This window comes from Coregonus lavaretus, assembly GCF_964263955.1.
Source record: "Coregonus lavaretus genome assembly, contig: HAP1_SCAFFOLD_564, whole genome shotgun sequence".
NCBI lineage: Eukaryota > Metazoa > Chordata > Actinopteri > Salmoniformes > Salmonidae > Coregonus > Coregonus lavaretus.
The window spans coordinates 273,691-287,607 of NW_028165848.1; the positions used below are offsets into that span (position 1 = coordinate 273,691).

Genomic DNA, 13,917 nt, shown 5'->3' on the forward strand with positions numbered 1-13,917 from the left:
GTGTGTGTGTGTGTGTGTGTGTGTGTGTGTGTGTGTGTGTGTGTGTGTGTGTGTGTGCACTCCCTGGATGAGGAGATGTAATCTCTATCCTGATTGCCTAGTCACTTTTACCCCTACCTACATGTACATATTACCTCAACTACCTGGTACCCCTGCACATTGACTCAGTACTGGTACTCCTTGTATATAGTCAAGTTATTACGTCAACTACCTGGTACCCCTGCACATTGACTCAGTACTGGTACTCCTTGTATATAGTCTAGTTATTACCTCAACTACCTGGTACCCTGCACATTGACTCAGTACTGGTACTCCTTGTATATAGTCTAGTTATTACCTCAACGACCTGGTACCCCTGCACATTGACTCAGTACTGGTACTCCTTATAGCCTCATTATTGTTATTTTATTATGTTACTATTTCCTTTTTTATTTAGTGAATTTTTGTGACTTTTTAACTCTGCATTGTTGGGAAAGGGCTCGTAAGTAAGCATTTCACGGTAAAGTATACCCCTGTTGTATTCGGCGCATGTGAGAAATACAATTTGATTTGATTTGAAGCTCATGCGCAGAAATACGTCATTGGGTCTAATGGTCGTCTTGTGCTGAACTGCACATGTGCAGGCCGTCAAATCAAAGGCACTCCTTCGATATAAAGTTGTTTATGACTAACACACTTTCACGAGGTTGAAGTAATAATGTGTTCAACTACTGAAGACAGAACATTTAGAAAATGAACAAATCAATCTAACCGAATTTGATTTGTCACATGCGCCGAATACAACATGTGTAGACCTCACCGTGAAATGCTTACTGAAGAGCCCTTAACCAACAAAGCAGAGTTTTTAAATAAGTAACTAAGAAACTTTTTTCTGCTAAATAAACTAACAACTAAGGAAGGCGTTTTTACTTTTCAAGTGTTAATAACAATAGTTTTCTGAAACAGCTCAGAGATTTAACAATGCTCCTACGAAGATGCTAATGAGGAACTTGGCCTTAAAATGCTTTTGGGAAACCGGACCCTATATAAATACATCTGCTAAATGACTAAAATGTAAAATGTAAATGTTTTACATACAGATCTCATATTACTGTGTTGAATTATTATTTTTAAATATTTAAATATTGATGTCACAAGTGTATCATTTGTACAGTTCTTTATTAAAAATGTAGTTATTTGTTACATTTGCATGTGTAAAATCTAGCAAACATTTGTCTCTCTGAAATGAAACCGTTAAGTGATAGATTTTAAACAAATACATGTCTCCAATCTCTTTCATAATTTCTTTAAACAACAAAAGCTACTTTACGAACATTTCTGAAAATGGATATATAGCGTTTTGGAATGAAACTCTTCTCATGATTCCCCATCTGAGCTCAGAGTAGATGAGAGACGTAATGTTTGTCTCTGTTGTGTTGAAGCCCAATCAAGCAGGAGAGACCAGCCTCCCCTGTACCCAGCTGTGTGTCCATGAAGAGTGACCGGTCTATGGAGCCTCCTATGAAGTTTAGAGAGGGAGACTTTTCTACTGAACAAAGGTAAGAAGAACTCATGGGTCATGGTCAGTGAGTTAAACAACACTTTTCAGTTGGTAGAGCATGGCGTTTGCAACGCCAGGGTTGTGGGTTCGATTCCCACGGGGGGCCAGTATGAAAAAAATTATAGAAAAATGTAATCACTAACTGTAAGTTGCTCTGGATAAGAGCGTCTGCTAAATGACTAAAAATGTTTTAAAAAATGTAAATGTCTCTAGTCATTTCTCCTCTCCCATTTATTTTTGTTGTTTTCATAATCCATAGGCTAAACCTTTTTTCCATTTTCATAGTCCTGAAACAATATTAAACAAACAAAACATTCCCTTCCTGTGTGTGTGTGTGTGTGTGTGTGTGTGTGTGTGTGTGTGTGTGTGTGTGTGTGTGTGTGTGTGTGTATGTGTGTGTGTGTGTGTGTGTGTGTGTGTGTGTGTGTGTGTTTGTGTGTGTGTCCCTGAAAGAGGAAATGTAATCTCATGTTTTGTCCACAGAAACCAACAGGAGAGATCAGAGTCAGAGATTCTCAGTGGTCAGTCTTCCCAGAGTCATCAAACAGACCTGGCCTCCATATTCAGTGTATGTGGTCCTGTTATGTACATTTGTTTTTGTTTACATTAAGTAAAATTGATCTGTCAATCATTCATTAATGTGTTAATGAGAAAGCATTTAGTCTCTTGCTTAACTTATTTACTTGATTTATTTCAGTTGCTTGAAGAGAATATTATGACATTTGTGAAGAACGAGCTGAAGATGTTCAAGAGGATTCTTAGTCCAGAACTCCCAGAAGGCTTTGAGAGTCAGAAGCAGGATAAGGAAGTGGTGGATGCTGAAGATGAGAAGCAGGAGAGCAGTGCCAGAGAGGGGGCTCTGAAGATCACACTGCACGTCCTGAGGAAAATGAACCAGAAGGAGCTTGCTGACACACTGGAGAAAAGTAAGAGCTGTCTGCCTCATGTTGAATGCTGTTTTAGAACATTTAAAAGCTGTAGCTAAAGTACAGCTAAAGTAGCTGTGTAATTCAATGATATTGTAGCAGCCTTAACGCAACCCCTAGTGACCTCATCAAGTAGCAGCAAGGATGTGTTGTGTTGATTAATTGAGAGAGAGAGAGAGAGAGAGAGAGAGAGAGAGAGAGAGAGAGAGAGAGAGAGAGAGAGAGAGAGAGAGAGAGAGAGAGAGAGAGAGAGATAATACCAATAATAATATAATCAGTCACACTAGTCTGTAATGCATTATGAAAACATTTACACATTTATACAGTAAGAGTACACAGTATTCAGTTAAAGTAAGAGCTGTCTGCCTCATGTTGAATGCTGTTTTAGAAAAAAACATTTAAAAGCTGTAGCTAAAGTACAGCTAAAGTAGCTGTGTAACTCAGTGATATTGTAGCAGCCTTAACACAACACCTAGTGACCTCATCAAGTAGCAGCAGGGATGTGTTGTGTTGTGTTGTGTTGAAGAGAGAGAGAGAGAGAGAGAGAGAGAGAGAGAGAGAGAGAGAGAGAGAGAGAGAACATTAATAACCATCAATAATACCAATAATTATATAATCAGTCACACCAGTGTGTAATGCATTATGAAAACATTTACAGATTTATACAGACAGTTAAGGGAATAAATTATTATAATGTACAACTTTATAACACAGTCCAACAATGCTGTAGGCATTAAAACATACGTAATATTAATATCCTCTGTGTTATTTCTAGATTCAGATGAGCTTGCTGTGATTTGCCAACGTGAACTCAAATCTAATCTAAAGAAGAAGTTTCAATGTGTATTTGAGGGGATCGCTAAACAAGGAAACCCAACACTTCTCAATAAGATCTACACAGAGCTCTACATCACAGAGGGTGGAACAGGAGAGGTCAATAATGAACATGAGCTGAGACAGATTGAGACAACAACCAGGAAACAAGCAAGACCAGAGACTGCAATCAAATGTAACGACATCTTCAAACCCTTAACTGGACAAGACAAACTTATCAGAACTGTGCTGACAAAGGGAGTCGCTGGCATAGGAAAAACAGTCTCTGTGCAGAAGTTCATTCTGGACTGGGCTGAAGGAAAAGCAAATCAGGATGTCCAATTTGTATTTTCATTCCCTTTTCGGGAGCTGAATTTGATGAAAGCTGAAAAACACACTTTCATTGAACTTCTCAATCACTTCTCAAAGGAAACCAAAGAATCAAGAATCTCCAACTACGACAAGTACAAAGTTCTGTTCATCTTTGATGGTCTGGATGAGTGCCGACTGCCCTTAGACTTCCAGAAGAACAAGATTTGTTTTGACGTCACTGAGTCAACCTCAGTGGATGTTCTGCTGACAAATCTCATCAAGGGAAATCTGCTTCCCTCTGCTCTCCTCTGGATAACTACCCGACCTGCAGCAGCCAATCAGATCCCTTCAGGGTGTGTTGACCAGGTGACAGAGGTACGAGGGTTCAATGACCCACAGAAGGAGGAGTACTTCAAGAAGAGATTCAGTGATGAGGACCTGGCCAGCAGAATCATCTCACACATAAAGACATCAAGGAGCCTCCACATCATGTGCCACATTCCAGTCTTCTGTTGGATTTCTGCAACAGTCCTTGAACACATGTTGAGTACAGACAAGAAAGAAGAGATGCCAAAGACTATCACTGAGATGTACACACACCTTGTGGAGTTTCATACCAAACAGAATAATGAAAAGTATCTTGGGAAAGAAGAGACAGGTCCACACTGGAATAAAGAGAGCATTCTGTCACTGGGAAAACTGGCTTTTCAACAGCTTGTGAAGGGCAATCTGATTTTCTATGAAAAAGACCTGAAAGAGGCTGGCATTGATGTCAATGAAGCCTCAGTGTACTCAGGATTGTGCACACAGCTCTTTAAAGAGGAATGTGGGCTGTACCAGGACAAGGTGTACTGCTTCGTGCATCTGAGCATTCAGGAGTTTCTGGCTGCTGTATATGTGTTCCTGTCATTCATCAACAACAATGAGAATCTAATGGCCAAACCTCAATCAACGTCCAGCAACTTTTCTGTGAGGATCAGACACAAGCGTAAAGTTACTTTGTACAAGAGTGCTGTGGATAAAGCCTTACAATGTGAGACGGGAAACCTGGACCTGTTCCTCCGCTTCCTTCTGGGCCTCTCACTGGAGTCCAATCAGAAGCTCTTACGAGGTCTACTGACAAAGACAAGAAGCTGCTCACAGAGCCATGAAGAAACAGTCAAGTACATCAAGAAGAATATCAGGAAGAATCCCTCTCCAGAGAGGTGCATCAATCTGTTCCACTGTCTGAATGAACTGAATGATCATTCTCTAGTGGAGGAGATCCAAAGATACCTGAGCTCAGGAAGTCTCTCAGAAGCCAAACTGTCACCTGCACAGTGGTCAGCTCTGGTCTTTGTGTTGCTGACTTCAGAAAAGGAGCTGGATGTGTTTGACCTGAAGAAATACTCCAGATCAGAGGAAGGTCTTCTGAGGCTGCTGCCAGTGGTCAAAGCCTCCAGAGCTGCTCTGTGAGTACATAAAATTACATTTAAGTACTAATCATCAGGAAGAAATATTCAGTTCAGAGAAATATATGTATTATAATATGTATATAATATATACTGAAAAACATTGAATCAATGCATTGATGTTCACATTTGTATAACATTATGACCATACCATTCTAGGAGACGGAAGATGAATCTATATGTTGTTTAAGAGAATAAACCAAATGCATCTGCCATTGTCCTTCTACACTACTGGTGTTAAATTAACAGTGTGTTTGTGAAATCATGATGATGTCTTTGCAGGCTGTCAGGCTGTGGAGTCACCGAGGAAGGCTGTGGTTCTCTGGTCTCAGCTCTGAAGTCAAACCACTCACACCTGAGAGAGCTGGACCTGAGTAACAATGACCTGAAGGATTCAGGAGTGAAGCTGCTCTCTGCTGGACTGGGGAATCCCCATTGTAAACTGGAGACTCTGAGGTCAGTATTCCTGTAGTTGGTCAACAAGTGATAACTGTTCACCAGATCCACATGTGTTTACCAGGCACACATAGTCCACACCATATTTGTTTGGACAGTGAAGCTTACAGTTTTACATTTGGTGCTATGCTCCAGCATTTTGGATTTGGGATATAATGTTTCATATTAGGCAACAGTACAGAAAGTCACCTTTTAGTTGAGGATATTTTCATACATATCTGTGTTACTGTTTAAAAATGAAATCACTTTATGTGTCTAGTTCTCCCATTTGAAAAAGTTAATAATTTGGACATATTCACTTATATTGTATTAAAGTAGTCATAAGTTTAGTATTTGGTCCCATATTCCTTACCTGCAGTGATTACATCAAGCTTGTGATTCTACAAACTTGTTGAATGCATTTGCAGTTTGTTTTGGTTGTGTTTTGGATGATGTTTTTCCCAATAGAAACTGAATGGTGGATAATGTCCTGTCATTTTGGAGTCACTTCACTTGTATTGTCAGTAAGAATAGAAGATGTTTCTGAACACTTCTACATTCATGTGGATGCTTCCATGATTATGAATAATCATGAATGAATCGTGAATGATGATGAATGAGAAAGTTACAGAGGAACAAGGATCATACCCCATCTGTTATTGGTAATGGTGAGAGGTTAGCATGTTTTGTTGTAGCCTCTGTAACTTTCACACTCATTATTATTCATGATTCATTCATGATTTTTCTTAATCAAGGCATCATTAGGATTAATTTAGTAGTGTTTAGAAACGTGTTATCTACTCACAGAAAAAAAGTGCTTTAATTTCTAAATGGTGAAACAGATATATATGAAAATACCCTCAAATAAAAGGTGACATTATATACTGTCACCTCATATGAAACATTTGATCTCAAATCCAAAATGCTGGAGTATAGAGCCACATTTAAAATGTTAGCTTCACTGTCAAAATAGATATGGTGTGGACTGTATACTCAATACAATCTAAATCTGATACCTCATTGTCTGTCTTTTGACTGATACTGCTTTTAAAACTGCTCTGGTCAGTCTACTCAAATATTTGTGCTATACATGTTTCTCTCTACAAGCAATATTATGATAATTTCTAATAATGATTCATTAATTTATGAATAGATACGGCAGGTTTCAGGACACTGATGTATCTGCAAATGTAGAAAAAATATACTGCCACTATTTTCACCACCAAAGAATAGCAGTGTGGTTTTAATATGATTTGACTCTTTGCAGGCTGTCAGGCTGTCTAGTCACAGAAGAAGGCTGTGCTTCTCTGGTCTCAGCTCTGAAGTCAAACCCCTCACACCTGAGAGAGCTGGACCTGAGCTACAATCACCCAGGAGACTCAGGAGTCAGACTGCTCTCTGCTGGACTGGAGGATCCACACTGCAGACTGGAGAAACTCAAGTATGTAGAGGGTTTATGTCAATGTTCATATCAGACATGTTGGAGTTATCAGGCTAGTTAAGACAAACATTCTGACCACCATTTGGACTAAGTTATATAAAGACTGTGTGTGTGTGTCCAGTGTGTGTGTATGTGTCCAGTGTGTGTCCTGTGTGTGTGTTTGTGTATCCAGTGTGTGTGTGTGTGTGTGTGTGTGTGTGTGTGTGTGTGTGTGTGTGTGTGTGTGTGTGTGTGCAGTGTGTGTGCAGTGTGTCCAGTGTGTGTGTGTGTGTGTGTCCGGTGTGTGTGTGTGTTTGTCCTGTGTGTGTGTGTCTGTGTGTGTCCAGTGTGTGTGTGTGTGTGTGTGTGTATAGTGTGTGTGTGTTTGTCCAGTGTGTGTTTGTGTGTGTGTGTGTGTGTGTGTGTGTGTGTGTGTGTGTGTGTGTGTGTGTGTGTGTGTGTGTGTGTGTGTGTGTGTGTGTGTGTGTGTGTGTGTGTGTGTGTGTGTCCAGTGTGTGTGTGTGTGCGTGTATCAGTACACATACTGGACACACACACACACTGGACACACATACACACTGGACACACACACACACACTGGACACACACACACACACACACACACACACACACACACACACACACACACACACACACACACACACACTGGAAACACACACACTGGACACATACACACAAAAACACACTGGACACACACACATACACTAGACACACACACACACACACACACACACTAGACATACACACACACTGGACACACATACACACACTGGACAAACACACACACACACACACACTGGACACACACACACACACACACAGGACACACACATACTGGACACACAAACACACACACTTGACATACACACACACACTGGACAGACACCGGACACACACACACACACACACACACACACACACACACACACACACACACACACACACACACACACACACAAACACACACACACACACACAAATAGGAAACACACACTGGAAACACACACACTGGACAAACACACACATTGGACACACACACACTGGCCCCACACACACACACAAAAAGGAAACACACACACACACACACTGGAAACACACACACTGGACACACAAACACACTTGGACAAAGTTATATGCTGACTGTGTGTGTGTGTGTGTGTGAGTTAAGGTGTATCCCTCAATGACTGTCTGTTCTTCTGCTTACCGCTACAGTGTGGAACATGGTGGAGAGAACACAATGAAACCTGGACTTAGAAAATGTGAGTGTTGACTGCTGTGAAGAATATGACTAAGAATAAGTCTTAATTCAAGTGAAGTCAAAGTCAATGACCACCATCATTACTTACTTGGTCACATTAAATATCAGCTGTAGTTCTACAGAAGCACAAATCAGGGACACCAAAGTTTACAAAGAGTTGCTTTGACAATGTGTGTGTCTGTGTGTGTGTGTGTGTGTGTGTGTTCAGGATGTGTGTGTGTGTGTGTGTGTGTAATTAATGGGAATAAGTGTGTTTTATATTACCATACAGTATAACATATGATCATTCAACAAGTCTCAAGTTACCTTAACTTCTCCTTTTGATACCTAGAAACATCTACATTAAATGAATTAGTGAAAAGTGAGTTAACATTCTAATATGAATGATGATGATTTCTAATATTGTGTCTGGTTTCATCCATCAGATGTCTGTGATCTCACACTGGACCCAAACACAGTAAACAGACACCTCTCTCTGTCTGAGGAGAACAGAAAGGTGACATGGAGGAGAGAGGAGCAGCCGTATCCTGATCACCCAGAGAGATTTGAGGACTGGAAACAGGTGCTGTGTAGAGAGGGTCTGACTGGACGCTGTTACTGGGAGGTAGAGTGGAATGGGAGAGGGGCTGATATAGGAGTGACATATAAAGGAATCAGCAGGAGAGGAAGGGGTAATGACTGTGTGATTGGATACAATAACAAGTCCTGGAGTCTGATATGCTCTGACAACAGTTACTCTGCCTGTCACAATGATAAGTCCACTACCATAGACGTCCCCTCCTCCAGCTCCCACAGAGTAGGAGTGTATCTGGACTGGCCAGCCGGCACTCTGTCCTTCTACAGAGTCTCCTCTGACACACTGACCCACCTGAACACATTCCACTCCACATTCACTGAGCCCCTCTATCCAGGGTTTTGGGTTAATGTTGACTCCTCAGTGTCCCTGTAAATAATAACCATGGTAACACTGACACACACACACACACTGGACACACTGGACACAAACACACACACTGGACACACACACACACACACACACACTGGACACACACACACACTGGACACACACACACACACTGGACACACACACACACACAGTGGACAGACACACACTGGACACACACAGTGGACAGACACATAATGGACACACACACACACTGGACACACACACACTGGATACACACACACACACACACACACTGGACACACACACACAGACAGTGGACAGACACACTGCGCACACACACACATTGGACACACACACACACTGGACACACACAAACACACTGAACACACATACATACACTGGAAACACACACACACTGAACACACACACACACTGAACACATACACACACTGAACACACACACACACTGAACACACACACACACACTGGACACACACAAACATACTGAACACACACACACACTGAACACACACACACACACTGAACACACACACACACACACTGAACACACACACACACTGAACACACACACACACTGAACACACACATACACTAGACACACACACACACTGAACACACAAACACACTGGACACACACAAACACACATCCACACACACACACACACACTGGACACACACACTGGACACACACACACACACACACACACACACACACAAACACTGGATTCACACACACACTGGACACACACACACACACACACTGGACACACACACACTGGACACACACACACACACACTGGACTCAAACACACACTGGACACACACACACACACAATGGACACACACACACACACTGGATACACACATACACATACTGGACACACACACACACACACTGGACACACACACACACTGGACAAACACACACACTGGACACACACACACGCTGGACACACACACACTGGACATGCACACACACTCACTGGACACACACACACACACTGGACACATTTCCATGTGTAGGATTTTGATGAAAGGAAATCCCATATACAGTGGGGGAAAAAAGCATTTAGTCAGCCACCAATTGTGCATGTTCGCCCACTTAAAAAGATGAGAGAGGCCTGTAATTTTCATCATAGGTACACGTCAACTATAACCGACAAATTGAGGAAAAAAAATCCAGAAAATCCCATTGTAGGATTTCTAATGTATTTATTTGCAAATTATGGTGGAAAATAAGTATTTGGTCACCTACAAACAAGCAAGATTTCTGGCTCTCACAGACCTGTAACTTCTTCTTTAAGAGGCTCCTCTGTCCTCCACTCATTACCTGTATTAATGGCACCTGTTTGAACTTGTTATCAGTATAAAAGACACCTGTCCACAACCTCAAACAGTCACACTGCAAACTCCACTATGGCCAAAACCAAAGAGCTGTCAAAGGACACCAGAAACAAAATTGTAGACCTGCACCAGGCTGGGAAGACTGAATCTGCAATAGGTAAGCAGCTTGGTTTGAAGAAATCAACTGTGGGAGCAATTATTAGGAAATTGAAGACATACAAGACCACTGATAATCTCCCTCGATCTGGGGCTCCACGCAAGATCTGTGGGGTCAAAATGATCACAAGAACAGTGAGCAAAAATCCCAGAACCACAGGGGGGACCTAGTGAATGACCTGCAGAGAGCTGGGACCAAAGTAACAAAGCCTACCATCAGTAACACACTACGCCGCCAGGGACTCAAATCCTGCAGTGCGAGACGTGTCCCCCTGTTAAGCCAGTACATGTCCAGGCCCGTCTGAAGTTTGCTAGAGTGCATTTGGATAATCCAGAAGAGGATTGGGAGAATGTCATATGGTCAGATGAAACCAAAATATAACTTTTTGGTAAAAACTCAACTCATCGTGTTTGGAGGACAAAGAATGCCATACCTATCCAAAGAACACCATACCTACTGTGAAGCATGGGGGTGGAAAAATCATGCTTTGGGGCTGTTTTTCTGCAAAGGGACCAGGACGACTGATCCATGTAAAGGAAAGAATGAATGGGGCCATGTATTGTGAGATTTTGAGTGAAAACCTCCTTCCATCAGCAAGGGCATTGAAGATGAAACGTGGCTGGGTCTTTCAGCATGACAATGATCCCAAACACACCGCCCGGGCAACGAAGGAGTGGCTTCGTAAGAAGCATTTCAAGGTCCTGGAGTGGCCTAGCCAGTCTCCAGATCTCAACCCCATAGAAAATCTTTGGAGGGAGTTGAAAGTCCGTGTTGCCCAGCGACAGCCCCAAAACATCACTGCTCTAGAGGAGATCTGCATGGAGGAATGGACCAAAATACCAGCAACAGTGTGTGAAAACCTTGTGAAGACTTACAGAAAACGTTTGACCTGTGTCATTGCCAACAAAGGGTATATAACAAAATATTGAGAAACTTTTTTTACTGACCAAATACTTATTTTCCACCATAATTTGCAAATAAATTCATTAAAAATCCTACAATGTGATTTTCTGGATTTTCTTTCCTCATTTTGTCTGTCATAGTTGACGTGTACCTATGATGAAAATTGCAGGCCTCTCTCACCTTTTTAAGTGGGAGAATTTGCACAATTGGTGGCTGACTAAATACTTTTTTCCCCACTGTAGGCTACTGGACAGGACTTTGCTATGGCATCTTCTGTTTGGGTGTCTCAGGTCAGGTTTGAGCCATGATCAGAATGTGTCTCTGTGTCTATTTCCAGCCCTGCCATTTCTACCTGTCCTGATCTAGTGTTTCACCCCTGACCTCCTCACACCGTCTCACTGTCCATGTCTGCTTTTAGCTCCCACCTCTACTTCACTGTGTTATAATGGACATTATGCTTGTTATGTCACCTCTGTAACCAGTTATCAAACATACTGACCTTTCTGACCCTATCCCATGGCCCTGCTTTCTACAACTGAACATTTAAATTCCTCTATGAGTTTTGTTTAGTGTCCATTTACATATTTATGTATTTGTTGAATATTGGGGTTGTGCTGCAGAGCATCATGGGGGTTTGTATGTGTTGAGATGATCACGTTCCAGATAAATGGTTGAACTGATTCCTGTCTCCTGTCTCATCATTATTGAATTGTTATACAGATGTGGACATAACAAAAGATTGGCGGTGAGTAAGTCTGAATCTACAGGAACAATTCTGTCTGGAAGAAGTGGGTTTTTACAACTGTTTAAAACTGTTATTTTCTGTGGTCCAGAATAGGCTAATGTTAGCACAGTGTATTGATAGCAGAGGCAAGTGCATAGTCTAGCTAGCTAAGAAAGAGAGTTAACATCGTCATGGACGGCAGAAAAGGACTGGAGACGGACGTCGGAGTGGGAAAACAACTTGATTAAAAGGGAGGAATATTATTCAACTGTGAAGACAAACCTTTTATTTAAATCTGCTAAATGAGCGAACTTAGGAGGAAACGTCAGTGAGTGAAGTGAATAAAGATCATGTGACTGAGGAAAATATTGCTGTGGTTGAGAACAATATTGAAGTGAGTGACAATCAGGAGCTAATTGAGAAATGAACAATTATTGGAATTGTTGGAAACATTGGACAGTTTGATAAAATTATTGAGCAGTGGAGCTCATATAAAGAACGGTTTGAATATTTTGTTCTTGTAAATGACATGGATCAGGACAACATTGTGCCTCCATGTTTTAGTGTAATGGGGCCAAAGACATTTAATTTACTAGGCAGCCTGCTACAGCCAGACAGAACAGGTAATAAAACGTATGGGGATATTGTGGAGATACTTAAAGGACATTTTTCACCAGAACCACTAATTACTAAGCATTTTCCTAGCTCGGTTGTGAGAACCAGTTATAGCCTTCAGTCCTAGTTTTGATGCACCTGCCTGTTTGCCTACCTGTGTATGACCATTGCCTGTCTGTGACCACGATTCCTGTCTTCTGTAAAGGCGTAATAAACACCTGCTGCGCTCTGCGCGTGAATCTACACCTTTTTCTCCCTGAGTATTCATTACAGTACCCTAATGTTAAGTGTCATAAATGTATAGTTATTAGGAGCATCTTTAAATATAATAAGAAAGAGGGAAAAAGATAGAAACTAAATGAAATGATGAAAGTATAAAATAGTAACCATCTGGTGAGCTAATACTCTGACCCTACCACAAACCCACCAACCCCCTCCCCAACTGAGGGAGTTAATAAACCATACCCTTTGACGCTAGTCTTTAAGCTAGATGTACCTGCTATGCATAGCATCGCCCCAAAGAGGTTCATTCTAAATTATATGTATATGGCATTAGAAGTGCATTGACTGTTCCCTGTAACATGAATATATTGTTAGTCGAGTCACAAAATACAATTTGAATCAAAGAGACAAACATCGGCAACAATAATGACTGGACTATTTAGCCCCACTTGAGCATGCCTCAACAACAACAACAACAACAACAACAGAGGATGTGTTCATAGTCACCAACAGCGCCTACCCGCACACACAAACGTCAACCAATCGGCATTTTTATTTATTTATTTATTTTTATTTCACCTTTATTTAACCAGGTAAGAAGCCAGTTGAGAACAAGTTCTCATTTACAACTGTGACCTGGCCAAGATAAAGCACCAAGGCGCCCTGAAACCTGCGCTGTGAAACAAACGCACCCAAGCAGCACAGGAAAAAAGACATCAAGCTATGATGAATAAATGAAAACCTTTACCAGACGATAACTATCATCCCTGAAATATAAAATAGAGACAATTAGTTACACAATCACCATCCTCCTGAGTTCACCCTCCCAACCCCCCATTATATATATT

The 13,917-nt window shown here is 41.4% G+C and overlaps 2 protein-coding genes and 1 long non-coding RNA gene across 3 annotated transcripts in view; 2 read left to right on the forward strand and 1 right to left on the reverse strand.

The window, feature by feature from the left end:
- Positions 1-13,917, reverse strand: part of LOC311115371 (NLR family CARD domain-containing protein 3-like) — a gene marked incomplete at its 3' end in the record, with an annotated part of 115,283 nt that overhangs the window by 69,978 nt on the left and 31,388 nt on the right. The gene's annotated exons all lie outside the window — the stretch shown is intronic.
- On the forward strand, positions 1,511-2,349 carry LOC311115374. Its single transcript, XR_014611253.1, has 3 exons — positions 1,511-1,538; positions 2,024-2,108; positions 2,238-2,349. It is a non-coding gene; the product is annotated as an uncharacterized lncRNA (long non-coding RNA).
- Positions 2,365-9,343, forward strand: LOC311115368 (NLR family CARD domain-containing protein 3-like; the record flags this gene model as incomplete). Its single annotated transcript, XM_084190550.1, has 4 exons — positions 2,365-2,371; positions 3,242-5,042; positions 5,325-5,469; positions 8,592-9,343. The coding sequence occupies 4 exons, from the start codon at positions 2,365-2,367 to the stop codon at positions 9,123-9,125; spliced, it is 2,487 nt and encodes an 828-aa protein (XP_084046676.1). The 3' UTR covers positions 9,126-9,343.